Source organism: Postia placenta (genome assembly GCF_002117355.1).
Source record: "Postia placenta MAD-698-R-SB12 unplaced genomic scaffold POSPLAscaffold_10, whole genome shotgun sequence".
NCBI classification, from domain to species: domain Eukaryota; kingdom Fungi; phylum Basidiomycota; class Agaricomycetes; order Polyporales; family Adustoporiaceae; genus Rhodonia; species Rhodonia placenta.
In genome coordinates, this window is record NW_020169841.1 from 737,565 (window position 1) to 765,495 (window position 27,931).

General features: G+C 53.4%; 12 protein-coding genes across 12 annotated transcripts; 7 read left to right on the forward strand and 5 right to left on the reverse strand.

The window, feature by feature from the left end:
• Window positions 1–916: 916 nt before the first annotated feature.
• On the reverse strand, window positions 917–1,272 carry POSPLADRAFT_1148448 (hypothetical protein; the record flags this gene model as incomplete). Its single annotated transcript, XM_024486177.1, has 3 exons — window positions 917–970; window positions 1,030–1,176; window positions 1,240–1,272. The coding sequence occupies 3 exons, from the start codon at window positions 1,270–1,272 to the stop codon at window positions 917–919; spliced, it is 234 nt and encodes a 77-aa protein (XP_024337167.1).
• Window positions 1,273–1,733: 461 nt separating this feature from the next.
• Window positions 1,734–3,709, forward strand: POSPLADRAFT_1182896 (hypothetical protein; the record flags this gene model as incomplete). The annotated part of the gene is made up of 1 exon (XM_024488956.1): window positions 1,734–3,709. One exon carries the CDS (start codon window positions 1,734–1,736, stop codon window positions 3,474–3,476), a length of 1,743 nt encoding a protein of 580 aa, XP_024337168.1. The 3' UTR covers window positions 3,477–3,709.
• Window positions 3,710–3,767: 58 nt separating this feature from the next.
• POSPLADRAFT_1148641 (hypothetical protein) lies at window positions 3,768–5,338 on the reverse strand (the record flags this gene model as incomplete). The annotated part of the gene is made up of 5 exons (XM_024486204.1): window positions 3,768–3,899; window positions 3,956–4,362; window positions 4,417–4,860; window positions 4,919–5,188; window positions 5,242–5,338. The coding sequence occupies 5 exons, from the start codon at window positions 5,336–5,338 to the stop codon at window positions 3,768–3,770; spliced, it is 1,350 nt and encodes a 449-aa protein (XP_024337169.1).
• A 642-nt stretch (window positions 5,339–5,980) lies between these two features.
• Window positions 5,981–6,446, reverse strand: POSPLADRAFT_1119060 (hypothetical protein; the record flags this gene model as incomplete). The annotated part of the gene is made up of 2 exons (XM_024483498.1): window positions 5,981–6,140; window positions 6,202–6,446. Coding segments are annotated over 2 exons (405 nt in total), but the record flags the coding sequence as incomplete, so codon positions are not given.
• Window positions 6,447–7,918: 1,472 nt separating this feature from the next.
• POSPLADRAFT_1148017 (hypothetical protein) lies at window positions 7,919–8,227 on the forward strand (the record flags this gene model as incomplete). Its single annotated transcript, XM_024486126.1, has 1 exon — window positions 7,919–8,227. The coding sequence occupies one exon, from the start codon at window positions 7,919–7,921 to the stop codon at window positions 8,225–8,227; it is 309 nt and encodes a 102-aa protein (XP_024337171.1).
• A 40-nt stretch (window positions 8,228–8,267) lies between these two features.
• On the forward strand, window positions 8,268–8,979 carry POSPLADRAFT_1058544 (hypothetical protein; the record flags this gene model as incomplete). The annotated part of the gene is made up of 4 exons (XM_024481051.1): window positions 8,268–8,386; window positions 8,440–8,505; window positions 8,557–8,729; window positions 8,789–8,979. The coding sequence occupies 4 exons, from the start codon at window positions 8,268–8,270 to the stop codon at window positions 8,977–8,979; spliced, it is 549 nt and encodes a 182-aa protein (XP_024337172.1).
• Window positions 8,980–9,206: 227 nt separating this feature from the next.
• On the forward strand, window positions 9,207–10,574 carry POSPLADRAFT_1147411 (hypothetical protein; the record flags this gene model as incomplete). Its single annotated transcript, XM_024486061.1, has 6 exons — window positions 9,207–9,320; window positions 9,379–9,487; window positions 9,535–9,680; window positions 9,730–9,870; window positions 9,899–10,096; window positions 10,152–10,574. The coding sequence occupies 6 exons, from the start codon at window positions 9,207–9,209 to the stop codon at window positions 10,572–10,574; spliced, it is 1,131 nt and encodes a 376-aa protein (XP_024337173.1).
• Window positions 10,575–11,125: 551 nt separating this feature from the next.
• Window positions 11,126–11,538, forward strand: POSPLADRAFT_1148806 (hypothetical protein; the record flags this gene model as incomplete). The annotated part of the gene is made up of 2 exons (XM_024486225.1): window positions 11,126–11,233; window positions 11,287–11,538. Coding segments are annotated over 2 exons (360 nt in total), but the record flags the coding sequence as incomplete, so codon positions are not given.
• Window positions 11,539–12,845: 1,307 nt separating this feature from the next.
• Window positions 12,846–14,421, forward strand: POSPLADRAFT_1147209 (hypothetical protein; the record flags this gene model as incomplete). Its single annotated transcript, XM_024486039.1, has 4 exons — window positions 12,846–13,316; window positions 13,369–13,845; window positions 13,904–14,135; window positions 14,195–14,421. 4 exons carry the CDS (start codon window positions 12,846–12,848, stop codon window positions 14,419–14,421), a joined length of 1,407 nt encoding a protein of 468 aa, XP_024337175.1.
• A 404-nt stretch (window positions 14,422–14,825) lies between these two features.
• Window positions 14,826–17,313, reverse strand: POSPLADRAFT_1148506 (hypothetical protein; the record flags this gene model as incomplete). The annotated part of the gene is made up of 9 exons (XM_024486191.1): window positions 14,826–14,906; window positions 14,957–15,112; window positions 15,162–15,239; window positions 15,294–15,676; window positions 15,733–15,839; window positions 15,899–16,146; window positions 16,200–16,806; window positions 16,863–16,969; window positions 17,026–17,313. 9 exons carry the CDS (start codon window positions 17,311–17,313, stop codon window positions 14,826–14,828), a joined length of 2,055 nt encoding a protein of 684 aa, XP_024337176.1.
• A 693-nt stretch (window positions 17,314–18,006) lies between these two features.
• On the forward strand, window positions 18,007–19,011 carry POSPLADRAFT_1047835 (hypothetical protein; the record flags this gene model as incomplete). The annotated part of the gene is made up of 5 exons (XM_024479372.1): window positions 18,007–18,181; window positions 18,236–18,430; window positions 18,487–18,596; window positions 18,658–18,830; window positions 18,882–19,011. 5 exons carry the CDS (start codon window positions 18,007–18,009, stop codon window positions 19,009–19,011), a joined length of 783 nt encoding a protein of 260 aa, XP_024337177.1.
• Window positions 19,012–19,228: 217 nt separating this feature from the next.
• POSPLADRAFT_1058548 (hypothetical protein) lies at window positions 19,229–26,736 on the reverse strand (the record flags this gene model as incomplete). The annotated part of the gene is made up of 23 exons (XM_024481052.1): window positions 19,229–19,407; window positions 19,464–19,848; window positions 19,904–19,961; window positions 20,119–20,651; window positions 20,728–21,217; window positions 21,268–21,479; window positions 21,533–21,593; window positions 21,645–21,832; window positions 21,887–22,104; window positions 22,160–22,223; window positions 22,281–22,438; window positions 22,493–22,794; window positions 22,849–22,928; window positions 22,986–23,243; window positions 23,297–23,470; window positions 23,527–23,939; window positions 23,992–24,526; window positions 24,575–25,240; window positions 25,300–25,398; window positions 25,448–25,964; window positions 26,015–26,142; window positions 26,195–26,624; window positions 26,672–26,736. 23 exons carry the CDS (start codon window positions 26,734–26,736, stop codon window positions 19,229–19,231), a joined length of 6,213 nt encoding a protein of 2,070 aa, XP_024337178.1.
• Window positions 26,737–27,931: the final 1,195 nt, after the last annotated feature.

Consider the following 27,931-nt stretch of genomic DNA (forward strand, 5'->3'; position numbering starts at 1 on the left):
CAAAATGTGGGCTCATCAGCGGCTGGTATTCTAAGTGCCTCTCGTTTGCTCACATTTCGTCAGATTGATTTTTTTTGCCATCTATATAGTTCACATCACATAACTACGGACGAGCGCATTCTCAAACTCGACAATGCCACTTTTTCTGAGCACCCCAAGCTGCCTATCTCATATCACGGCAGTGAAAATGCTTGGTGCTGCGTGCAAGAAGACAAAGAAAGTGGCCACCTCTAAAATCACACAGGTCCAGGGGACAAAGGTGCTTGAACAGAGTTCATATTGCGAAGCTACATAGCACAAGTATGAGTGTCCAGTCCGCATTACGATGTCAGAATCGAAGTTGGGGGCGAAATTGTGTTTCTGGGAACCCTGATCCATCATTTCCGGACAAATCGCCGATTTTCGACACCCTGGTCCAAAAAGATACAAATTCCGGACATTTTGGCCTAAATCAGGCGGCAGCCTGATTTTTTCCGGACATATCAGGCCGAAAATCGGGAATTTCTGCCGTACAAATCGACCAACTTTTGAGAAATTGGGATCAGGGTTCCCCCCCTATATTCGGGGGTCCTCCCCCTCCCCAACGCGAGGCATCGGCTAAACTGGTCCCAAAACGAAATTCAACATCACTCGCACACCAGAGCAACATAGAGCGTATCAGAGCCAAGGTGCTCTTGGGGGCTCACTTGCGCACGAAGTCAGACTGATGATTTATCGATATCTGAGTCTGACAGTGTAACAACATTCTCACTCTTCAAGAGAGACGACTCGCAGCGATGTTCGTGCTCCGAAGTTGCGCGGGCTGAAATGTGGATCACAAAGATTCATTACCCGGATCGTGTCTGCGGTTCCGAAACAAAGTGCACAGCGACAGCAAAATACTGATACAAAGCGTACAACACACGTCCTGAATTTCCTACCGAATGGCTTCCAAGGTCTCCATGGATGTTACGCTGTTACCTCGGATGACCTATCCATGGGGGATTCGATAAGCGTCCATTTTCAGGAGGTAGAGGTACGCATACGTACCACTGTGCCAATTGGATGTTTTTGCGCCGGGACCGTCTCCTCCGTGGCATCATCCAGAACAAGATTCAAGAAAAGGTCGTATCCTCGCAATGTCCCGCTGACTTTGCGACCGCCTTGCAGGTTGACAAACAGCCTCTTGTCCATAAACTAAGGTGGTCCTTTATGAGCGAGCCACACGATACACGAAAGTATCAAGATGCAGACACTCACCTTTTTGAGCTCGGGTTGGGAGGCTTTCGACATGGCGACTGCAACTGGGCCGTTTGACTAGAGCCGGATTTTTGTGTGGCTTGTCGCTTGAGAGTCGAGTCGACTGTTGTGGCCTGGAGGAACCGAGCCTATGGAGCACGTGGTACAAGCGCCGCAACTGAGACACCTCCGACAGTCCGCTAGTGGCCTCCTAGAACCAAACATCAACCTCTACCTCCTCTTGCTCTGTATCGCTGTACTCTCAATCCCTCTTCTCTCTTGAACTCATTGCTGTTATATATAACCTACTGTTCCACAACCTCACGCCCATCTGACGAACATAGCCTGTTTCACACGTCTGGCCATCACCGAAACTCATCACAGGCCTGCCACCATCTACTTGTGTCGTGAGTTTGCTAGCAGCGGCCCTTAGATGGCTCGAGGTGTCGCATTCGTCTCTTACGCAAATGTCAGACATCGGAAATACCCGTAAATCATAGCCCATATTACTGCCTATGGCGTCCACGCTCCCTCCCCCAGCACCCTCCGGCGGTAATTTGTCTTGGACAAGCCAGACTGAAGCCACACGAGGGAGTTGGAGTAGGAGTGGCGAGTCTGGATCAGCAACTCGCGGAACGAACAAGGGAAAATCAGGGGGACGAGGGGCTCGGAGCGCACGCGGTGGACGGGGTAGTAGCCGAGGAGGTGCGGCACCCAGCCAGGGCGGGCACCAGTCATCGAAGGATGAAAGCAAGGACAAATCTCTTTCCGAAGTTGCGAGGACGCCGGCAGAGCCGCCCTCTGTAGCTAGTGCTGCAGTGCCGCCCTCGAGCAAGCCTTCTGGCCGATCCAAGCCTGCTAAGAAGGTACCTGAGATCAAGGTCTCCCGCAAAGCATCTGCCAATGGGGCTGACTCTGTGCCCCCGACACCGCTTAACCCTCCTCCTGTGAACGGCAATACTTCCCGCGCGTCCAATCGGCGGAAACGTTCGTCAAGCAAAGCGGTCTCTGCCGCACCTTCGAAGTCATCTCTCTCGTCCGAGTCAAGTGCTAGCCAGCTTCGTCCAGACCGTATAGCATCTGTATCCAAGGATCTCCCTCCTCATCTTGCACCTCCGCCAGAGCAGCCTCCACATGACACGAGGCACAACATCGACGCTCTCGTAGAGCGCGTCCGCGCCATTGCCATGGATAGGCCGCACACGCCGGGTAGCCACTTTGATTGGGCCAGCGATGACGATGATAGTCTACCTGAACTTCCCGACTGGGGAGTCAGCACCAGTCAAACGGATGTTTCTGTTCAGTCTGGCAAAGGAAGTATCATCTCGCCTATACTGGAAGATGCTTTGAAGCCACTTCCAAGCATTGACCCTGGTACCCCCATAACGATTTCCTTGGATGGCCGCCCTGAGGACCAGCACGATGGCATCTCGGCTGAGACGCCTTCGATTGCTAAGCCTGAGAAGAAGGAGCGGGAACGACGCCCACGCAGGGAATCGAAGACGGAGCAGGCTACGGGTGGACCCAAGACGGATACTGCCGAAGATCTTGGTGACAAGCCCAAAGCTGAGACGCTGAACTCGACGTCAGAGCCGCATGCTTCAGGGATGCCGTCTCCCAATGTAAAACATTCTCTGCACCCTTCATTACCTCGCAAACCTGTCGCGGTGCTGGATCCCGTTCCTCATAAGCGACAGCCGCGCCTCAAAGGGTTGGCCGAATCAATGCATGCTTCGTTGCCCTCGAAGCCGACTGGTCAAGAATCTGCCACTCAGAATAATGCAGCTCCGTCGAAGGATGCACCAAATAAGCCCGCGGGTTCTAACGAGGTGGAGACCAAGGCTCACTCTCCTGCGCAGAGCGTCACAAAGCCCGCGGATACCCCCATCCCTGCCTCCATGTCCGCTCCGAGCTATCTTTCAAGCCACCCTATCCCGGACTTGCCACCCCACCAGTCCGGGCACGTTCGTTCACGCACCCTTGGGAGGGCGCACAAGCAGCCGCATAGCGCGTCCGTCACCAGCTTTCCTGGCCCCACGTCTGATTCGGACCGTGTATTGAGGGGAGACGGCGGGGCTCATGCACGAACGCGTTCGACCCCACCGGCAGGTTCTGGTGCGTCGCACGGACACACGCGTTCGATGCACGCGACGCGACCCATTATTTCGGGAGACGCCATTTCCAGGCTTGCGAAGACCTTGGGCGGCTCACCTCTGCAGCGACGATCTCCCCCTACTGTTTCCATCTCCAAAGACTGACGGACAGTCCCTATTTTCGCTCAAAAAACTATCTACGACAAATCTGCTCCTATGTAGTGTATCTCCTTAATCCTCGCTGCCTTCTCGTCTGTTATCGCTTGATACCCACCCGATTGGTTGCTCTCTGTCCGCATACGCTGCAAAATAATCACCTCGAGTCTCGGAGTCTATATTGTACCAACAAACATGCTCGGGTCCCGCAAGATCCCAAATAATTATATGTTCCCGGACCATGCACGGTCGTCATTGCTATATAGTACACACCGCTTGACAGATGAAATGCGAATTGATCTAACCTGAACTGAAGTACGAAAGTTCGAGTCCAATCGCTTTGATGGGTTTTGACCTGCTCGTCAGGTTCGAAACAATTCCCAGACTGACCAGCATGTTGTGTAGGCGTCCTTCCCACATTAGTGAGAAATCCTGAGAATATCAAGAATGAGACACTGTGACGAATCGCGGGACATTGCACTACTCACTGTCGTTGTGGACGCCCGTGCTTTCACAACGCCCGTCACATCGCCGACAGCTTCGAGAGCGGGAGGTGAGCTCGGGGTTTTTTCTGACGTATCTGCGGCCGGGGGATTTGACGTGAACATGCCCCTGCCGCGGCGCGTCCACCACTCTGCTCCTATTGACCATTCGCTCTCGTAGCTGTAGACATTGAAGTCGAAGCGCGAGCTCATGGACAGATCACGGGAAACGCGGGCGGAGTATGCACCAGACATATGGCCGAGCATCGGATTGAAGAGAGCGGTGATAGTGGTTGGTGGTTGTGACGGGGCACCGTGGGCTAATAATGACGGCTGGGTTGGAGAAGACGATGGCAGCTGGAATGACGGTGGCGTCGCATCAGGGAGTGTCGTGAAGCGAATCCCCGTCGAAACTAAATAAACGGATATCAAACATGACGGGGCACAATGAACCAATCCTGGCCTACCTCCTGCACTTTTCTCTTTGGCGCTGAAATAAAACTCAGCACCTGCCGATATTCGACCTTTCAGGCCGCCCTCCATGGCATCCTCCTCGTCAATTCTCTTCACCCCGGAGCGTGTCTTGGTAGGAGCCGCTGTAGACTTTTCGCTGTCTTCGACAGGTTCGCTCGGGCCTCCTACCTTCCCAAAGTTGTGGAGACACCGGACTCCCCACATCCCGTCCTCAGCGCTCCATGTATACTCCGTGCACCATTTTCCTGTGTCGTGCTGTAGGCTGAACATAATATTGCTCGAAGGTGCAGCGATACCACGAGGGGACTCGGCGAAGAGGCTCGATCGTGGGTCAGAGATGGCCGCTACCATGGCCTGCAAAGTGGGAGATAACCTCGTGGAGTAGAGGGCATCAAGTCGACCGGTTGGTATATAAACTCGGCCGTACAGGAGGTAGTCTGCAGGCAAAGTCAGTGGGAGCTTCGAGGGGCAGTAAATGGTTGGTAACGTACTTACCGCGAGTGTCGACTCGCTCGCCCGCAAGCCACTCTTCCTCTTTCCCCTCTGGTCTGCGAGGTTGGTCATACACCCTGAAGCGATCTATCATGTCCTTGAACCGTACGTCCCCGGAGCCTTTCACGTCCAGTTCGCACGACGTGAATATGTAGCCTATCGACCCGTTCAGAGATGGAAGGGCATTCATGGAGTATGTGGTCTTGAACAGAGGATTTGGCGACTTCGAGATAGAAAAATGCAGTCCTCTGGGTACGCTAAAATCCAGGATAGCTGACATACCGAACTGAGTTAACTCTGTGAGGTTGCGGCGTTCCGTGACTCACCATTTGACGAACGAGTGAGATTCGCGTATAGGTTATCCTCGTTCCATCCTGTTCCACGATAATAGCTGCGCAAAACGTATGACGCGAACGGGTGCATCTTGGCTCTGTACTGGGCAATGAACCAAGTAGCCTCGAGGCGTTCAAGTTACTGAGGACTGCTACTGAGTTATAGCTGTATACTACGCATCAAGCTTGACCTGTCTTCAAAAGCAGGTTTTGCAAAGTCAGCAGCTGGTCCCTCGCCAAGTACAAAGCTTGAGTAGAAAGAATGTCGTGAATGAGAAGGTCAACTGCCAATGGGAATGTTTGCCCATGTTCGATCACGATCGAGTTGTTAACCGCCCGAGTTGTTCGAGTAATGGTACTGCCTATCCACAGGTCATCACACAAGTACTATCTTTCTGCGAGTCAGGATGCACAGTATATTACAAAAGAGACGCGGGCCCCAGACATAAACTATCATACAGACGCTACATATGCGCGCTAAGACTCGACGAGCTCCGAGACCAAGGTCCACAACGGCGACAGGGTCTGAAAACGGGGCTATTTTCACATAACAATCGGGACTTACTCAGGCATCGCCCTCGCTGATACCAAGCTCGTGCCTCAAAGACAATTCCTGATCCGTTACCTTACTGGCCCACGCACGATATTTTTCCTGAAGACGGCTATCATCCTTCCGGACCTCCGAAGGGTGCTCGTAATACATCTTCTTGAACCAGTCTGGGAACACTTCACCCCGCCCGAAGTCAATAATTCGGAAGCTCGGAGTCTTGATCGATCGCTCGCTAGGTGGCCTATGGAGAGGGCCTGGCTGAACCATGATGTTACGCACATAGCCTGAGTTCTGTATGAAGTCCGCGTAATGCAAGCGCAGCATATGAGTGTAGCATTGCGACCTGCAACGGGGCGGTTAATCAGTCCTATCGCCTATCATTAGACATAAGTAGTTCAACGCACCGTTCGTCAATGCTGAGCTTCCGGGGATCTATGGGTACTCCGCATTCTTCAACAAGCAGGATAGGGCTCAGAGAACGTTGGGAGAGCGTCTGACGTGATTTGACAGGGACGTAATATCCGTAAAATTTAGGCACAATGGCGTCTGCCGGTACAGGCCATTTATGCGGTGCGACGAGATTGAAACCGGACCAATCTTCCATGAGATGTTTCGGAAACTTATTGTAGATATCTGCCTCAGTGTGCAGCATAGCCCGAGCGGAAGAGCCCGGCATAGCCACCTTCGCCGCCACGGTGACCTGTCCGGTGGGTGAGTTCGCCGCCAGCGGTGGAGGAAGCGTCAACGCTGCGCGGTACACGAGTGAATGGTGTCCGACGCCCATGCGGCATTGCGCGGACAAGTAAAGATGCGCAGTGCGCGACTCCAAACCATCATTCGTCTCCGGCCCAGCCTTCTTTCCTGACGGAGCCTTGGGGGGAACATCCGAATCAAATGCCGGCCAGAGGCGCTTATACTGAACGACGGGATCGTCGCTCTTCTGCGAAGGATCTCCCGATGACCTCTCACTAACACCCGGAGTCAACTGGTCCGGATCATGCACCAGAAGGAAGTCGGGAAAGTACTCCTCCGGTATGAATTCCTCAAGCTTCGGGAGCTCCTTGAAGGGCGGCTGGGATGGCGGAATATGGTTGGACGTAGGAGATGAAGACGACTTATCGTCCGCCGAGGAAATGCTCACCGATGCCATGTCGGCTGTAGGGATATCAGAGGAGGCAGTATCATCGCCTGTAGAGATCTGGTGTGCAGAATCGGCGTCTGCAGAATCTTGTTCTGCGAGGTCTCCTGAGTCAGTCTCGTCGCCTGTACTGCACTCATCTGCAGAATCGTTGGAGTCTTCCCCATCTGTCCCATCGCCTTCGTCGCTCTCAGAGTCTGCTTGGTCCATCAAGCGCAGGATGGGATACGGCTGTATCAGATGCGGGTCTGGCTCGTAATCGTCAATGTCCTCAAGGCCATAGAAATTCTCCCCAAACTCCTGTATCATACTGCGTGTCCAGATACAGATAATTGGGGCGCAAGGGATCCTTTCGGTCCAAAAGAAACTCGAGAGGTCGGCACCCCACATGAGATCACTGGGAGTTCGTTTGCCGAAGGGTCCTGGCTTCTTGAGGGGAGGACCGTCAGGGTCTCGGAGCCACTGGTTCCATATAATACGACCGCGACCTTGGTTCAGACCTAGAAGCATGAGTTTGGGTTGCGATGAAGTGGCCGAAGGCGAAAGAGCACGGGAGAAGTGCTAGTGGTAGTGAGCCTTGACCTGGGGGGTCGAGGGGGTCCGTACAGAGAGTTACTCTGAGCAAATCCATCGTGGGCGACAGAAGGCTTTTATACTTCAAAGGAGGTGACAGAAGCCACACCAACCACGAGGCAGCCACTGGCACAATGGATGTCAAACACGCGTCGCGACACGATCATGTGATGCGCACCACTGGACTTGGGATTGGACTTGTCTCAGTACTAGTGTTCAAGTAACCAGCTGGAACCTGAGGCCTGAGGCCTGACTGACAGTAGCATACAGCCTGACGGCCCGCCTCTATGTTCTTCCCTCGTGTAGTGCTGCTCACCGCTGCATAGGCATTGACTCACAGCATCTTCCACCGTTGACCTGCAAAGGCGCGATTCGTTTGTCTGCCGCGCTCTGGCGGCTCACTACTAGCTATGACTACCATCTTTCCGCCTTCTGGGCCTTTCCTCCCGCCATTTCGCACCCTGCTAGTGCAAGGCCCTTACCATCCATCTGCACCCATCCACCTCATGCTCTCACATAATGCAAAGAGCCCCAAAGCGAAAGCCATCATGATCAGTCCTTCTCGACAGCAGCTTTGTTCCTCTTTAACGGAATTTGACGACGAGTGGCTGAGGGCCAACGGAGGAACCGGCCGAGTCTGCGACGCGTCGTCTCGGGTTGATATCCTGTTGGTCTTTCTCCATTATTCTGTTGTGGCCCCTTTCCGACAAGACAACTAGCTACCCTCCGACGCCAGCTCACTTTGTGCTCCTTCTGTCCATGCTACACGTGTACGAGGGCTCGTTCTACCACCCGAAGACAACGCTTCCGTCTGCCCCCACCCTTCTTGTGCTGCACGAACTCTCTGCGCTTTGTTCTGCAGGGTCCTCTGAACCAACGTGCGTGTGCTCATGCGTGTGGGGGCTGATCAACCAACCGCGTACCTGCCTAGCCTCTCTTCGTACATATCACTGATCACTCACGCCCTGACGGCCCTGAACGCCCTTTCATCACAATCGTGAGTCCGCGCCCGGAGAATCACTGTATGCGGGACTTCCATCCTTCGTAGATCCACCACCATTGCACTGGCCGTGTTCGATTCTGGCCTGGACCAACTACGGCTGCCCGTCCTCCGGCCAGTATCTCCACCGGAAGGCGAGAGTCACACCCCATCGTCCGTGCGACGAGAACCTGTCGCGCCCTTCGTGCACAATTTCTTCCAATGGACGGGCGTTGTCGAAGGTACGAAACAAGTCATTAGTACTGTGTCCGTTGTTCCCCACGCTGGACCGAGCATACAGCGGCAGGTTCTCCGGAGACAGAGATTCCGTCATCACAGCCCGAGGAAGCAAGCATGGAACCCAATCTAACGCAGATGCGGATGTGGTTACACTGTGGAGAGGACTCGAGCATGGACATCGTCTGGGAATGGGTTGTAGGAACGCAGTCGGTCGGTCCTCACGCCGGCGCCAAGTATTTTGACTGGGGCTGATCCCTTCGTTGCTTTCCCTGTGTTGTGTCGTTATAGTTTACTCGCTGTGTCAGAGCTATGTTACAAAACGTCTTCATCTTCCGTCATTACACATGTCGCGACGCGCGTCAGGCGGTGTACAGTACACATTTATCACATGATCGCGTGTGCAATGATGATGTGGGGAAGGAGTCGGCTTGCTGAGACGCGCTTGCTGAGGCTCTCACCGACACACCAACACCTCGTACATGGAGTTCTTCAATGATGTCGGAGGCGATCCGCTGAAACCAACATTGTTTGAGCTCATCGCCCAAGAACAACTCCGTGATCTTCTGCAACCTGCTTTGAAGTATGTGCTATCCGTGAGTGACATGAACCTGCACCGGCGCAGCGCCTACATGATGTCCCTCGTGCCTACAGGTCTTCGCACAAAGATATCCGCGCTATTTACTGCGTATTGTAAACCGACATGAAGAGTTCTATGCTCTTCTCATGCTCCTAGTGGAGCGGCACCATCTACGGACACATGGTAAGTGATACTGCAGCGTGCGCATGGTCCTTCTGTTCATGTCGCAGGCGCATCGTTCTCCGAGAACTTCTATGGCCTGAAGCGGAGACGGAGGCCTATATTTGAGACGGAACGCGCGAAGGCCGCCGTCCCGGGTGTGCTGCCAGAAGAGAAGCTGCGAGATCGAGAGATATGGCGGTCTCTCCTCATTTTGGTGAGGTCGGGAGTCGTAATCTGCTGCTGTGTCTGACCTAGGCTCCTAGGTTGGCCTGCCGTACCTGCGAACGAAAGCGCACGAGTATTTCGAGGACCTAGGAGGTGGTGTCCAGTCGGAGGTGATGGAGGAGAGTCTTGTCAATCAGACGAGAGCACTGTCTGAAGAGGTATGTGCCTGTCCGATACTGGTGTCGCATTCCAACTCATCAGTTGCAGAGTTTGGCAGGTCGCCTCAGGAGGATGTACAAGGCGGTGTACCCTTGGCTCAACACGAGCTTTGAAGCATGGCTTTTCCTCTACAACGTAGCCTATCTATTCGATCGCACTCCGTTCTATCGCCCATGGCTGTCATGGATAGGCGTCGATATTCGTCGCGTAGGAATAGATGATTTGGTCAGTCTTGCGGATTCGAGCGTAGATGAGTCTGCTGACAAGTCGCGTCTAGCGTGCCGTCCAACAGGCAATGAAGCCATCTGTCGGCGGCACCGGTCCTCGGAGCTTGCTTGCGATATTACGGCGCCTGCTCCTGGCTTCGCCCCGCATGCTGCTCAATTCGATCAACGTCATGCTTCCCACTGCCATCTTCTTTGTCAAGTTCCTGGAGTGGTGGTACTCACCCTCGTCGCCGGCACGGGCACTGTCGAGTTCGCCACAGGGGCCTGCTGTGCCTGCGCCAATACTGGCGAAGCCGCACCCGCAGGGGATCCGGCTGGACCATACGGCGTACGGGGTGTGTCCGCTGTGTGGGGACGGGTTCGCGAACGCGACGGCGGTGCCGTCTGGCTATGTTTTCTGTTATCGGTGCGCGTATGAGTACGTGGATAAGCACGGAAGGTGCCCTGTAACACTTGTGCCGGCTCGAGTATGGCAACTACGGAAGATCCTGATCTAATCTGGGTGATGAATGGATGCGATCGTCTGACGCACGTTGGTCCAATCTGATCGGGAGACGGGCTTGCGATTGGCGGGATGGGCTGGCACGTGGGCTCCGGTTGCTGCCTCCGACTGCTCTGCTCCGGCGATGGGCATTGCCAAACCCAATTTCAAGTTCACTCTTGTCTCTCCGTGTCCATGCCGTTCTATCTTCCATCCCTGCTCGTCTTCATTTCGTTCTCCTCCTCGGCTCCGCGACAAATCTCCTCAACGCCCGAGCCCACGCCGCCGAGGTCATGAAGGTGGCTTGATCACAGCACACACCGTCCATCCGTGCTCATGAACGCGCCGTTTATCTAGTTTGGCAAGCGAATCCAGGCAGAACAGGTTCCAGGGTGGTCCCCATATTATCTGGACTACAAGGCCCTCAAGAAGATCATATCCTCTCTAACAACAGACCGCGCCGTCTCAGAAACACCATCAAGCATTACGCAGAGCGTCCGTCCCGAAGACCTCCTTACTCGCGCTCCTGCTAAGATACATGAGACCGGACTTGATACACCTGGCATTGAAGAGCCGCCAATCCTCGCTTCACTAGGTCAGGACGATGACAGGGGACCCAACTTTCAAGCGCAGAAAGCTGCTTTCTTTTTCAGACTCGAGCGTGAGCTCGAGAAGGTGTCGTGCTCTCTGTCCCTCGTCCAATATAGCATATACTGACTATAGCACAGATCAATGCATTTTACCTGGAAAAGGAGGCCGAGTTGAAACTACGACTCGAGACTTTACTCTCGAAGCGGAGAGCCGCAGCGATGCGTGTGTTACCCGACCCTTTCGACGACGCGACTAAAAACCATGTTGAATGGAGCGCTGTAGAGGAAGGGTTCCGGCTCCTGGAACGAGATCTCCGAAAACTGCAGGTATACGAGATCCTCCTCGTGTGTGATCCTGATGCATACGCGGGCCATCTAGCAATTTGTTGAGATCAACGCCACGGGCTTTCGCAAAATTCTGAAAAAGTGGGACAAACGCTCCAAGTCTACCACGAAGGAGCTTTACCTAGCCCGTCAGGTTGAGGTGCAGCCTGTCTTTAATCGACAGGTACGCTCCGCGCCCTATTTTCCACTTTGAAGAACTACGTTGAGCGGAATTGATTTCCCAGCTCATATCCGAACTATCTGATACCGTTGCGGCGTGCCTTCTTGACCTGACTGACCTCTCGGTGGGTCTTAGGCACGAAGGTCCAATAGCAGACGAGAACTTGCTCAGCCGGGAGCTAGGCATTGACCACGCTATTCCGATGGGCCCTTTCCACGATCTTGAAAGTAACCTTCGGAAAGCTGTCTCAGACGCGGACCCGGATGCCCTGCGAGCTCTCGTGAGGTACTCGGACTCGTTGTCCCAAGCTCGCGGAGCCCGCATGCATGTCACGCGCATTCTGTGGAAAGCGGTGATTGACGCTCCCCGGGACTTGGCAGACCTCATCCTCGCCTCTACGGCAGAGCCATTCGACTTCCACTTTGTAGATGATATCAACGGACGCACCTCCTTGCACGAGGTCGCCATAGTCGGTGTCCTGCGACTGGTGAATGTGTGTTTGGATCATGGTGTCCAGCGCGACAAAGTCGACGTCTACGGCCGGTCTGCCCTCCATTACGCTGCTATGCATGGACACGATGCGGTCTGCAAACGCCTTATCGAAGTGGGGTTGCCCCCGGACATCCCTGACGTTGATAACTGCACACCGCTGATATACGCCACATTAAAAGGGTGGGTGAACTGCGTCCGTGTGCTCCTCGAGGACGGCAAGGTCTCTGTGCAGACGCCGGCACTGAGCAGCGATCTCATACCACTTTCTCTTGCTGCTCGGTATGGCCACATCGATGTCGTCGTCCTTTTGCTGCAGCACGGTGCCCCCAGCATACCGAATACCAACGGCGAATATCCGATTCATCTCGCCGCCCAGGAGGGCCATGGGGATGTCTGCCGCATCCTCGCGCCTCACGACGGCTGGGACGTTCCAGACAAGTACAACGAGTGGACGCCTCTGTTCCACGCCGCAAGGTACGGCCGCGAGCCCTGCCTGCGTGTCCTGCTTGAGGTAGGATGCCGTGTCGACCGCTTCGACGAGGTCGGATATTCGGCCCTGTATTATGCCGCTTGGTACGGCCATCGCTCCTGCGTCGTGCTTCTCCTGGAGGCGGCCTCCAGAACCGCGTCGGGTCATTTGCCGTTGACTCAGAAGTCACCGATGACAGATACGCAGCGCTCGACTGGCACAGAGTCGGACATGGACATCATCCCGTCGCTGTACCTCCCACCGCCGATGATGCCGTACCGTGTATACGGCCACAACTACCTGGACAAGACGTCCCTCATCCAGGTGACCATCGGCCACTTCACCTCGCGTTTCGGGAACGACTCGTCGCCGGCCGTCAACCTTCATCATCTATTCGCCGACTCGCAGTACGACGATCGCATCCTGCATTCGTCGCCCTTGCTCAAGCTGGTGATGACCGCGACGCCGGTCGTGACGTCGGCGCCCTACAGTATCCCGTTGCCGATGCGAGACCAGAACGTTGTGTTCACATTCCAGGTTTCCTCGGCTGACGCGCTTTCGCTCGAGTTCTCGCTCTATCCTAACTTCGGTACCAAGACGATGGGGCGTGCGATCGCCCTACCCGCTATGTTCAAGGATGCGAAGAACAGCCATCCGTTTACTCTGCCGATTCTGGACTCGCGTCTCCATGTCATAGGAGAGGTATTTGGACCGATCAATTGTAGTCATGCTGGCGTCTGATCGTCTGTTGCAGGTTTCCTTCGAAGTGAATATCATTACCCCCTTCAGCGGTGTGACGCTGGAGATAGGAGGTGCGGTCGAGACCTACTGGAAGTCTTTAGCCACTCCTGTGCCCACACCCGGCGCGAGATCGACAACCCCGCGGCCTATGCAGCCAGGACGTCCGACGGGGTCTGCTCACGCATCACCTGCAAACCCTTTCTTGACCGTATCAGGGGGGCATTCTCTGACTCATTCCTCCGTCACCGGGAGTTACATCTACATCACTGTGCAAGTGACACGAGATCTACATCCGGTCGTCTTTGCCGAATGGCTACTTCCTGAGACTGGATACGATGTCGGCGTGGCTGATGTCACTCTGGAGCAGTTCGAGCAGCTAGCTATACGTTCAGGACGGCACATATTCCCCTCAGAGCAAACTAATTTCTCACCAGTGCAATGGCATCGCTCAATATCGCGGTCCATGCTCTCACTGGCGTCATTACTGAAGGTTAGGGCATTTATTCATCTAATCACGAGTACACCCGAGAACCTGAAATCATTCGCAGATTATCCCTCCAAGCATGGGTGTTTGCCTTGAAGTCACATATCCTTCTCTGCGAGTCAGAGATCGGCTTTCTTTGCGACACCAGCTGGGTCTGAATACGGTCACGGACTCTATACTGCGGACTGTCTATAGTACCACGCCTTCGACGGCAGGCCCTATTGTACGACGGCCGGTTGTCTTCACGTCATTCTCCCCAGACGTTTGTGCCGCATTAAACTGGAAGCAACCAAACTGTAAGACCCACTTGGCGCTGCATCCCAGTAGTATATTGAGGAATTCTGCCCTCCGACAGATCCAGTATTTTTGGCCTCACAATGCGGCGAGCATAGCCGTGCGCTTCCAAGTGCCACTGCCCTCGGCATTGATGACGTACAGGATTATCGGTTCTCGAGCCTCGACGCAGCCGTCGAGTTTTCCAAATCCAATAACCTCTTGGGCGTGCTACTAGATGCAGGACTCCTGGTGAGTAGTCCAAGTTTTTCTTGTATACAATTGCTGGTGTTGACTGACGGACGGTAGGCGCAAGTCCCTTCCCTAATCCAAGGCGTGAAAGACCTCGGCCTATTGGTCGGGACGTTTGGGGCTCAGGAAGACCTCGCAAGACTCCCCACCTCCTCTGATACTGACCCGAATGGCATAGATGCGGCGTTACAAGATGGTGTACTCTCATATTTCAATTATTACAAGCGGAGCTGATGGCTTATCCGTTACATGTACTGTTACATGCATTCTGACCACAAGTATAATACTCACAAACAGAGCAGCTGTAGCTTGAATATACCTGACTTTGTATTTTTTTTGCATCGTGGAACGCTGAAAGAGCGCGACCATTGGATAGACGCTTGCCGCTGGGATATTTGGAGCTGTCCGTATTACGTCGCATGCTACTGCACAACATGAACACAGGAGCCCTCGACCAGTGCTTAGACAGATGCCTTATACAGTGATGCATACTGTCCATTGCGTGTCAGGAGTTCCTCATGAGTTCCGAACTCTACGATGGTCTAGCGCACGATTAGTGACACTCAGATACGAAGGAACAGCAGGCACTTACTCCTTTGTCCATCATTACTATCTTGTCAGCATGACGGGCGGTGGATAGCCGATGTGTGATGTAGATCACCGTTTTTTTGGCACCTGACGCGGGACGAGAAATTGTTTGCAGGCTGTCAAATACTCGTTTTTGGGCGTGTGCGTCGAGCGAAGAAGTCTATGACTGAGTTAATAGAGTCGGTGATCCGACTTGTGAATATACTCACTGGTTCATCAAACAGTATCAAGTCTACCTCCGGTCGATTAGCCCTCATGAAAGCTCGCGACAAAGCGATGCGTTGCCACTATAGCATCCTTAGCAAGGAATCAACCTCAAATTCCATAGCGAGGAAACGTACCTCGCCGCCCGACAACCCATGACGCGAGAGCTCGGATTTAGTTCCGTGAGGCGAAGCCCACGGAGTAGCGTCCGATCTGGAGGAAGTGCTTATAAAATCGAGCTCCGTCTCCAGGCCTTGCGCCAGAGATCGCACAAGACCCGCCGCTCCTGCGAGATGCACAGCCGATTCAACTGCATCATTATTCTGTAGCTCCTCTACGAAGCCGACTGCTATGTTTTCTCGCACCGACGCATCATACTTCGAAAAATCTTGAAACGCAGCGGAGACATGCGCGTGAAACTCTTCGGGCCAATATCTTCGTATGTCTATGTCATTGACTAGGAGCTCGCCGCTGTCGTGATCCAATATGCGTAGCAAGATTTTGGCGAGCGTTGACTTCCCTGGATGATACACACCGGTTGGCATCGATAATAACTTAGGCAGAGACACAGTTTACCAGATCCATTAAATCCGACAATCGCTATGCTCTCTCCGGCATTTATGGTGATATTGACGTCCTTCACGGCAGGGTCTGTACTTCCGGGATATGTATATGTCAAGTTCCTCCAAAAATATCCCATCAACACCCATAACGAAGCTCAACCTAAAATAACAAGACTCACCTCGCAGTGATACTCATCCCTCCGGGATTATTCTTATATTGGACAACGTTGTCATCATCAGGATGTAAACGTGGTTTTATCGAAGATGCAGCACAAAAGGCGGCCATGAGGAAAATGTTCTGGTACGCCATACTAATTGCATGTAACAGACGACGGATGGTGAAAAGTAGTGACTCTATCGAGTTGCGATATAGAAGAAAGTTGCCCAACGATGCTGAGGGCGAGTGTGTCGCAAGCAGCAGCGGTATCTGCGGCATGAGGTCAGCAATCAGGTAGGACGGAAGGCATTAGCTAGAACCACATTTTGCATTACGAAAAGAAGACCTGAAATGTTAATGTTTGATATCAAATACGACGGAATTCGTTCAGCCTCTTTAAGGATGCTCTCCTGTCGACCAGATTTGAGCATGGTCTTCCGCGCCTGAGCCCAAGACTGCAAGATCCAAGGACCAAGCCCAAACAGCGCAAGTTCGGGACGATGAGAGTTACTATAAGCAAGGAAGTGCATTTTCTCCTGGGTGACGAGCGCACGAATCTCCACCGAATCATCACATCCTTCGAGGTCTGCCTGGGCATGTCTGGATCCGAGCATCAATGGAAGCACTGACAAAATGAGGGATAGGAGTAACGCGTGGAGGTGGAAGTCGCCCGAAGTCACGGATGCGAGGATCAATAGATGGGACACAAGTTCGGAAATCAAGGACAAGATATGCGTAAGATCGAAAGTGGAGAAAAGTCCAAAGCTCGACATGCCGTTGAACGATCGCACAAACAGTTCCGATTCGTGCAGAAGGTCACGGATGACAGGATCGTTGAGGGTCGGGACGTCGAGTCGTACGCGTTGCTGCATTTGTTTGTATTCCAAAAGGAATTGCGTAGAGCTGTGAATTACGTCTTCACTCGAGGACCTATCGATGAACCAATAGTCGAAGTAATGCACTGAAGAGTCCAGACAGACGCTTACGCTAGATAGTCCAACAGGCCCTCGAATCCAATGCGTGTGGTTTCAGCGCCAACAAGATGCAGAAGGTCTCCGCACGTGAATTGCCTGGAGATTATCAGTCTTTGGACCTTATGCGACAATGCGTTATTGCTCGTATTATGCGTGGTCGCGATAAAGCGCTCACCTCGTTGATAAGTAAGGCTTGGGAGTATCCTTTGAATGCGGGAGAAAGGCCGCGTATGATTTCTAATGCGAGCGTGAGGCCGATTCTCCATGGGTGAAGCGACCACAGCATGCCGAATATCTCGGCGGAGCATGATTTCAAAATTCGTAATGCTAGACGGAGCTTTCTCGAGCACAGTGGACGATGGGAGCCGGGAGGAAGTCTTTGACCTGTAGAATTCGGATTGGCCCGAGAAGCTAGCCAGATTTCGAAGACAGTGTCGGCCGATGTTGACTTGCACGTTGCCATGCTTAAGCTAAGCGAATCCTTCCGCGGATACCAAAAGCCAATCTTTTCAATCGCTGGATGACGGCGTTCTATATAAGACAGTCTTGCAAATGAGGGGTTCCCTTCAGGCAACTTGTGAGACGGCAAAACAAGTTCCGTAAAGTGAGATCGCAGTCGCCTTAGGAAGCACTACGACCATTTTATGGTTAAATTGCCCTGCATGAATTATACAATGAGCTGCATTGAGTTGATATGAAGTGGGACATGTAGCCTAGATCAACACGGGGTCAACAATTGCAAAAAGCAATGACAAGAGACTGACCAGAAGACAATAACCTCAGTAATTTCATGGGTTTCACTTGCCTAAACGTTCCCTTTCACATAACCTGAAGTAGGGAACACAGCATGTGCAGCCCGCGTCTGCGGCGTTGGAGGAGGCGAACCATTGCACTTTCCTTTCCGGGCGAGTGTCGGTGAAGATCCACGTGCTCGGAGGTCGTATATGCCTTGCGTGCTCCCAGGTTGCTGTGAAGTTTTCCGACATGCCCTCCGTCTCACCCGCTCGCAGCCTTGACCACCATGTCCTCGCCCACCGCCGACGAAACCCACGGTTTATCGGACACGTTGCATAGGCTTCAGCTCGCAAATCAATCGTTGGCTTCCAATACCGACTCGCATCTCGACGACGATCATGAGGCACAGGACGGAAATAGTATGCTTCCTTCGGTACTTGCATCCCCTGGTCTCAACAGGCCCGGGGTGAGCGCTCTTGTCCGAGAAGGATATGGCTTCAGACCGCCATCTGGGCATTCTACCCCGCTGAATACGTCAATATCCGGGGTAGAGGCTAGCAGCCCACTACCTGATCCAAATGGGCTGGGATGGCCGGGTAGGATTCCAGCTCGATCTTGCTGCGATTCTCTGCCCTAATTTTGCCCTGAAGCCAAGTCCACGTTATCTCGTCTTAATGCTACGCCGGCAGAGCGCGCCGAACGAGAACAGAAGCTTGCCGGTGCTGTTCGTACTATTCTCGAGTGCATTGGCGAGGATCCCGATAGGGAGGGTCTCCTCCGGACGCCAGAGCGATACGCCCAAGCGCTCATGTGGATGACCCGAGGATATGAAGAACGCTTGGCAGGTGCTTCTATTCCCTCCTCCGAATAAAATGCAGCCTGATGGTCATCATCGACTTAGATGTCATTAACGATGCCGTCTTTGCCGAAGACCACGAGGAGATGGTTATTGTGCGTGATATTGACATATCAAGCTTGTGCGAGCATCATCTCGTTCCATTCACGGGCAAGGCAAGTTGCAAACCATCCGTTGAAGATTAAATTTTTCACGTAGTGTTCATTCTTATACCAGATCGCAATAGCGTATATACCCAACCATCTCGTACTCGGCTTGTCGAAGCTGGCCCGCATTGCTGAAACCTTTAGTCGCCGTCTACAAGTTCAAGAACGCCTCACAAAGCAGATTGCACTTGCTGTGCAAGAAGCTATCAAGCCTCGTGGAGTCGCCGTCGTGATGGAAGCAACGTAAGTAGCGACTCCCCTGAAATTCTATAAGACGGCCTGACGTGCGTCCAGTCACTTATGCATGACTATGCGGGGCGTGCAGAAACCAGGGGCTATCACGGTAACGTCTTGTATGCTTGGCTGTTTCCGAACGCAGCAAAAGACCCGAGAAGAGTTCTTGACCCTCATCAAGGGACGTTAATAATCCCTTAAGTCGTGCTCGTAATTTCCGATTCAACTCCCCATTGATTCAACTCACCTCTCATCTCTATATCGCATTATCCCAATTCAACATTGCAATATCCTTATCGCAGACGTTCGCATTACCAGAGGCCCGTGCATTACTACAATAACGATATTGATACATGCTCTCATCCAATAATATATGCTACACAACGAGACCACGAGTATATGGAGCATCAGTTGTTGCGACCAGCACGCGTCTTTTCCGCCTGGGGGTCTATGGGGAGCAGCTTCTTGGCCAAGCCATGGGCAGGTACGGCACTGTAACGGTTGCGATTGATGCGAGGTCGCTTGGGAGGCTGCGCCATAACCTCGTTGGGGTTGAGCGGCGATTCGCCCGAATCCTTGTCCCGTTCTGACATGCAAAATGAGTGCTCATAGCTCCTGATGTTCAATAAGATTACGGCATACCTGACAATGTCCGCTTCCTGCTGCCATCCCGCTCTTCATCTCTTGCCGAGTCCGGCTTGCGGTCTGCTCCCGCTTCCAATCGGTAGTCAGAAGAGGCTTGTGCAGGGGCTCTAGGAAGCTCCTTGTCACCTATCCGCGATCGCAAGCTACCTAATGACCCATGGGAGGCTTCCTGCGTTGCGGTGACGCCGCCAGAGTTCGCAGGTCCGGTGGGCGCATTCGGAGGCGGATCCCTTGGCTTCCACTCCCTATCACGGCCCGACGTCGAGTCGGATCTGGTTAGTCGCGAAGCGTCTCCAGTCGCCATTGCACGCGGGGCAGACGGAGTTGTGGGCGGTAATGACTTGCCTGACGCAGGCCCTTCGGGGATGCGTTTGTCCCCGAACTGTGATAACAAAGTGAACATGCTATCCGGAAGTATTGTAGAGTCTGAGACGTACCTTCGTGTCAATCGAAAGACCCTTGCCCTCGTTCTCAGCCTGTTCACGGTCTTTCCGCCTACGGTCAGACTCGCGTCCTCGATCGCGCCCGTCTTTCTCCGAGGATCGACGCGCTCGCTCTTCATGATGGCTGTCTTTTCGAGACCCACGCTTTGAAGAGCGATCAAGCTGTATGGTACATAAGCCAGGGAAATTGAGGGCAACGTCTTAATTACCTCATCGTCCGTGGGCCGCCGCCTCTTGCCCATTCCTTCATCTGGATGCGGCATGTCGCGATGACGCGGTATATCCGGCCTGGAAGGCAGACCACGATCGTCGACAGGCGCCGCGATGGGTGGGAGAGCAGACGCGCCACGGTTGACGGTATCTCGTTCCTTTCTGCTCTCTCTGTCGCGGTCCTTCTCATCTCGACGATGCCGGTCCCTGTCCCGGTCACGATCCCGCTCCCTTTCTCGGCGGTCTCTGTCGCGCTCGCGATCACGGTCCCGTTCGCGAACCCTTTCTCTGTCTCCATGTCTATCGCGGCCCCTCTCTCTGTCACGATCTGGATCTTTCTCTCTGTCAGATTCCCGTCGTCGGTCATCTCGACCATGGGGTTGCAAGTCGCGGCGAGACAGCTCCCTGGCGTCTTGTCGGCTATCCCGTTCTGCTCGCTTTTCGTCACCACGATCCCCATCGGCACGGGCAGAACGGCGGCCTCCACTAGCACGGCTCTCCAGGCTTGGGTTCCTAGTACCGGGTCGACTGGCTGGTGATGAGGACCGACGACGTGGTGGAGGTGAGGGCACTGAGATTACGTTGGATTGGCTTCTGCTATCAGGCACTCCTTGAGTAGGTTTCTCGTCTGATCTTTCAGAGCCGCGGCCTTGCTTCGCATTCTCCCTCAGCTTTTCGGCTGAAAGTGTCTGACTTGGAATGGAAGGCGGCGGCATAACTTGGGAAATCTCCGAACGGGACGCCTTTGCATCCATAGGCCCCATGCGAGGTGATTTCGGAATGTCGCGAGCAGAGGTAGGGCGATTCGCGAGAGGCTGAGTAGGTGTAGGTGGTCGGGAGCTCTGGGACAGGCGAGATATATCTTTGTTCGAAGGCCCGCTTGGTGGAATGGACTGCAGCTGATTGTCATCTCTCGATGGACGTTCTGACGGGGGAACACGAGGTCCCGTTGGGAGAGCTGCAGGGGTGGTCTCCGGTCGCCTAACGTCTACCTGCATGGGCTCATCCTTCGCTCCATTAGCGATGCCCACGTCTTGTCTTTGCTCCGAGGTTTTTGCCTCAGGTCTCACCCTTTTAACAACTTCAGGACGCGGTATACTGCTACACCCTTTAGCAAGCTTATGTAGTATTCATGGTAGCAACTATACCTCTCCATAGCCAGCTTAGTGGACGTCGACGTTAGTTGAGCTTGAGACACATGCGAGGAACCATTTACTGCATTTGATTGAGCGCGCGGCGCAGTGGGTGTTGATGCCGGAGGCCCATTTGCCCTCTGTCGGCCATCATCAGGAGAGCCCGAAAGTGTAGAGGGGGTGCCACGAGCCTTTTCAGTGCCATTAGCAGGTCTAGCGGCAGGAGCCTGTAGATGAGTATATGAGCAGGAGAGCAGAAGTAGGTAGCTTGCAGTCATACTCTCTGCTGAGGCTTCGGCGCCGTCCATATCGGTTCTCGCTTCTTAAGACTCGCTGTGTATCTGTAGAAACAATTAATTGATGTTCAGGAGTTTCTCAGTAGTACAACTCACGCTCTGCCCAATATCTTCAGATCACCTCTTGTCTCCTTGTCCAGGAAGCGCTCCATCGCCACATGGAGCATGTTGCCAGCGAACTCATTAACAGCGGCGACAGGGAAGACGGGCAATATTTCCTTGAGAACAATGATCGCGTTGTAAACATGCATGAACTCCCCAGTCTCAATGCAGTCGAGAAGACACTAGATGGTGAACTAATGAGCTACGGCTCGTCCACAAGTCAATCTTGGACTCACTCTACAAAGTTTGCGATGCCATTTCTTGACGATCGTCTTGTAGTCATGCCAGGTAATCAAATCCTCTGGGGCTACGATGTTTTTCTGCGACCACTTTCGCTGCAGTCCCGGTAGATAAGTTATCTTTCCTCCGCTCTTCGTGCGATTGTCTTGCTTGAACGATTGCTCGTCTTTGAACCATTTAGATAGATCAGTAAGGACGCCGAGGAGGAAACGACCTAAGAGGACATGACATCTGAGCATACCGGACAAAAGGAAGGCATTTTCGCATACCGTAGTTCTTCGCTTCGTATTCACTGCAAGAGAATATGACAACCTTGATATGATCCCCGAGAATCTGATCAAGAGACAATGAACATCAATGTACGAGCGGGGAGTATGCACCAAAGGGTACCTTATCATAACACATGAGTGTAGAGAACCCCGGTGTTCCTTGCATGTGGACCACTTTGATGAACTGTGCGCAGAAATCCGCATCCATCGGTGACAACAAGCATCGCGGCTGCAGACAATGTTCAATGAAGGAAGATGCCAGAACAGCAGCCTTCGGGTCTGTTACTGACGTCAGATACATACCCAATAAGCAGAACACTCGTGTGCACTCACTGTGCGCGAACCAATGTTGCTTTTCGCGAGCCAGGCGTTTGATAGTGAAGGCCCGAGCAATTGTCTGCTCCTTGTACTCTCGCCCCAACATATCCACGAAAGCAGTATATCGACTTCGTCTGTCCCGATGCTGGATACCGTTCTGGCGTTTAGTCCGGTCCATCGACCGCTCAGATACATTGGCTTGATAGTCCTCTTGTTGAGCAAGCGCGCGGAGCGTAACTAACTCTTCCTCGTATCTCGCTCCAGGAGGTGTAAGGTCATACGTGGAAAGCTGCCAGAAAGATACGTAGAACCCAGGCCTATGCGGACTTTTCAACATAATGGCTCATCGGTCATCAGCGTGTTTGACTTACCCAATAACTTCAGCGGCATTCCCTGGTGCAATCCTCTTTACGTCGTCAAACAGAGCATACAATTCAGGTAGCCATGGATTCTATTGAAGAATAGGACATCAATGAAATTGCATAACACGCTCGAATCTGACACTCACCTCAGTCGGAGCAGGCCCAACGCTCACCCGACTGTCTGACGACTCGAGGGAAGCATCAGCCATGGGTGTATCCGTGGGGTTGGTGGCTTTCGTCTCCGAGACGCCATCAGCAGGCGCTGCAGAATCACCGATGCTTGGTGATGCGACACGAGAAGTAGAGGCGTTGGGTTCGCGTTTGGCGGTCAAAGCTGCCTTGAGACGCTTCTCGGCTTCCTCGCTTGCGATCCGCTCTTTCTCTTGCATCTTCAAAGCAGCCGACTACAGACGGCAAAGATCAGTACTATACGTTTAGGAATATACACAAAGCGCACCAAAAGTGCTGCGTTGAGTATTGGCCGCACGATCTGCATGCAGATGGGGGCACAGATGCCATATTTCTCGCTGAGTTCTGCTAGCGGCGGCACCACTTTCTGGGCATACTCTTGTGGAGAGATGATCGACGGAGCATTGAGCAACTCGAGGTATTGAAGTAGAACACCATGCGTCTGCACGAATGATGAGACAACATGATGGATCAGCAGAGGTACTCCACCATACGTACCACATCGTACAAACTGGCCAACGGCTTGAGATGCGCGTTCGGGGCCTGGTAGATACAAGCCTGTCGCTGCTGTGCCACTTGGATAAGAAGAGGCAGGGCGAGGTTGGTTTCCAACAAGCTATATCCCAGACGTCGCGGAGCCTTCTGCGCAATGTCATTGAGTTCAAGACGTGAACCTCGCGTAGTTGAGGCGACTGCTTCGATGCGAAGAGTAGGTCCACCAGCCATTGCTGCAATTTGCGAGTCTGACAAGCTGGGCAATGGCTCGATGCCTGCCATTTTCCAGATGAGCTCCCGTAGCACAATAAGTTCGGTCGTCTGTCCATTATGCAGTTGGTGCACAATATACTTGATCAGCGCAGTGATATCGGCACCGTAGCGGCGAAAGAGCGTCCCGGTGAACGATGCCAGACCTTCGTATGATGGTAAGCGCTATAAAACCTTGCCAGACACACAGCCACTCACTTTGTAACCAGTCCGCGATGTTCACACCGTCGTCCTTGAGTCTTTCCTTGTTGGGAGTCGCCAGCGCATCTAGAGTGATGTAGCAGAGCACGTCGAACGCCATGAGAGTTACATAGCCCAATGCCGAAATGACTACGTCTGCCAGATTGTCATATGCCATGATTTGATTGATAGCATTGGCAAAGAAAATGCAGGGATCCGAGTACGCCAGTTTGGCAACTGAGCTAGACAAGGAGTCGACCGTGTTGCTTGAGAGGCGACGAAGGAGACTCTTGGACTCGCGATCTGCCTGGATTTGCCGACACCTCAGCTCTGGATGCGACTGGTAGATGCTCGTCTTCCACTCTCCATACAACTGCCAGCGTAGTGTGATCTCATACAGCTTCAAGATGTTCCAAACTTCCACCGCGCAGACCGCATTAGCGCGGATCAGTGGTAAAGCGGGGATCACATAGCGGCGTAGGGCCTTATACCAGAACTCCTGGATGGGATGTTCACGATTGAGGACACCCGACGATCTATGGTCGAAGGTCGCCTGTAAAGAATGTTAGACCGAATGACTGACAAGGCGCGAAAAACCTACAGTCGTCGCGAGATGGTTGCGGGCTAGTCTCAACAATTTTGTTATAAACGCTGGCTCGCGCGAGATGTGCAACCCAACGAATTGCAGTAATGGTTCCGCCACGTCCTCCAGATCGTCCAAGGAAGAGCAGACTGGGATGCGTTGCACCCATTCCGGGAAGAAGAACACGAATTGTATGCTACTCGTTCTTGGGGGCGTTGGGGCCCATAGCGTCAAAACGCGCTTCGGCTCGGGCGCAGGGATAACACCGCTTGAGCCATACCGTGCTCGAGGAACGGCACAGTTGGGCATTTTGTCCTTTGCGAACAGGCTCTCGTAGAGCGGGCCTATGGAGTGCTTTAGAACCCGAAGCATCAGATCAGCAATCTCCGGGTACGCGTCCACAATCCACGGGTATTTAGTCATGACGGCGATAGCAGGCCGAAGAGCACCAATGGCGAGCAAAGCATTGAGTAGGCCGACCTTCTGATTCGGCAGCTCTTTAGGCTGGCTGGGTTTGTTTGCCTCCTGGCTAGCAGTCGGTCTCGACCTCGACGGCGCAGAGCCAGTAGATTCCAGAGGGGCAGCCAGGGCGAGCTGACTGAGTTTCGCACTCGATATTCGCTCCTTAACCTTCGCGAGGTAGCGTTGGTATGACTCGTCCATCCCATCCTCCGTGGGAGCGATCTACAAGTGGGCAAGGTTAAGCCAAGGCTCTGACAATGCATGACTGAATTCGCACTTACGTGAGGATAAAGCTCGTCCAATGAGATAAAGTCTTCGCGGATCAGGATGGCAGCCATAAGATATAAGCTCGTCGGTGCCGGTTCCGTGACCTCGGAATGCTTCTTTGAAGTCAGCTTTTGCGAAAAGTAACAAGATGTCTCTGCATACCTGATAGTGCGCGAACTTGAACCCCAGGACCTGCGCCAACACGCGAGAGGGATTACCGTGTGCCGGTCCTGGCAATTGCGGATCCTCGGCCGATTTACCAGACAGGTCCTCTGCCAAACTAAGAACATCGTCCAGTGTCTTCCCTCTGTACTTCGGCGGATCAGGATCGACTGCCATGGCTTCATCACTATCTGGCGAATTGACTGGCTTAGAGCGAGGCGCCCATGGCGAAAATGACAGGAACGAGACGAAAAAGCTGTGGTGGGTGGCAAGATGCGCAGAAAACACATCTAGAATGACGTCGAGAGCACGGTTGGGATCGAGGTCGAAATAACCGATCAATCCAACAACGCGCTCCCAGGCCGGACGGGCCCGGGCCTCGATTGCTGCTCGCGACTCCACGGGCTGCCCAGTGGCAGATGAGTGCGGAGGGCCCAAGCAGCTCGTGAGCTCGACGACTAGCTTGCTGTAGCCTTCGGATTGCTCACGAAGCAAGTTGAACTTGTTCTGCTTGTAACTGTACTCGAGTTAAAAGTGACCCAGATACGCCGGACTGACATCACTCACAAAAGGCCGGTACGTGTCCGTATCTCCTTCCTGTCAAACGTGCTCTTGTCCGCAATCAGACCAGCATCAGCAATAAGAGCCAGGTCCAATCGTTCTCTGCAAACATCCGGATCCAGCACTTCGATGGACTAGCGTATACTTATGAGACTTGGCGCATGCTTCACTGAATACAACACGCACGAGTAGCCGGCGGATAATTCCAGCCAGCATTGCCTTGTCCGCCTCCGCATCGTGCTTCGACTTCACGGCCTTCGCTACGGCATCCTTGTCGACTGCATCACTACCCTGGCGATTCGCCTGGTCAGCAGCTGTTGTCACCGTTCTGATGTCTGCCAAGATCTCTTCCAGCTCCGCGTCGACGGACCAGAATATATCGACAAGCAACTCGCCAAAGGCAGCGACATAAGACGACTTGGTCGACGTGGAAGACGACGACGGGAAGCGCTCAAGGACTGCCTGGACAAACAAAATGAAAGCGTCGACAGTGAGGGCCGTTTTCGGGGACCAGCTCAGGAGTGTGGATACTATGAGTGCTTGGTAGACTGTTGAGAGGACGTCACTGCAGTCTGGGTCAGTAGGATTTGCATGCGGGGCGGCGGTTATTTGCAGGCTTCAAATACGTCAGACTGAGACAACTTCATTTGTGAATCTATTCACCATCTTTCCGAGCCTCCGTTCTCCCACTGCGCAACGGACCGTTGCACTTCGTCAACGATCTCCATGGCGAATGGATTCCTCAATAGACTTCAAGATATTTGTCGAGACAATGTGGCGTGGCGATTCAGAAGCCCAGACGGGTTACCTCCCGGAAGCGCTGGGATACTGCTGCTGAGTTTCGAAAGGGGACGGATGTTAGACGTCTCGGATGAAGCGGGGACTTCAGTATGGAGGGTATGGAAGGCAAGGAGAGCGTGAGTGGAGGACAAGGCGTTGAGCGATGCTGAGCGCTGGGTGGCCACCGACGCGTGCATGCCACGTGATTCCTTGTTCTCCCGCGACGGGCGCTCAGCGCCACACGGTTATCCTCCTGACGTCGTGTCTCTCAACAGCTTGATATGTCGGACTAGAGCTACATCTGCAGGGGGCTGAGGCAAACATTGCACCAATTCAATACCTTTAGGAGGATTGCCACCGCGTGCGTCTAGTGCCAGCTAGTCCGGGGCTCGCTAGGTCCTCAGATCTTAGGATGCACGACGCTTGAATCGCTGCTCTTCGTCATCTGAGCCTGTATCGTGTACTGACTACGGAGGGCAATCTTGTCACCGAGAGCTTGTCAAGGTATGATCATGGTCTCTTGCATTTCCGTAATGCCCTTTCGTTCTGCGTTCGTTGGCTTTTGCTGCGTCAGAGCTTGTCTGCTGCACTCGCGCTTTTCGGTTTTCACACTTTCGCAGTACTGCACATTGGTGCCAGAAGAATAAACAGTACCTTATTTACGAGTTTGAACTTGCTAAAAGTACGTATTTCGGTGACCAGCAGCACTTGACCACTATAGTGCGGCTAGGCATGGCAGGGACTCCTTGCGCAATGCGTGCTGATCTTGGCTGGGGTCCCAGTATTCTCAACTGAAGCATGTAGCACGGGCAGACACCTCCTGTGTATTGTTGATCTTGGGAAGACCACCATCCTGGGAAACGATGATCGTGTACACTGCCATGTGATGCGAATGCGTTGACGGGACATAATATGCAAACAATGTCACGAATACGAGAGCAAGGCGAGACATGAACGAAATGCGACGTTCTTTCCTTGTGTAGCGCCAATGGGCCGGCCAGCTTGTTCACTGCTCGTGAAACGAGTCGAGAGTGGGAGTGAGCCAATGAGGGTGCGCCGTGTGAACGCGCGTGGGAGGGATCAGAATATTCTGGTCTCGGCACCTCGCAGAAAGGCGAGACTAACCAATAATGGTCTGGTACG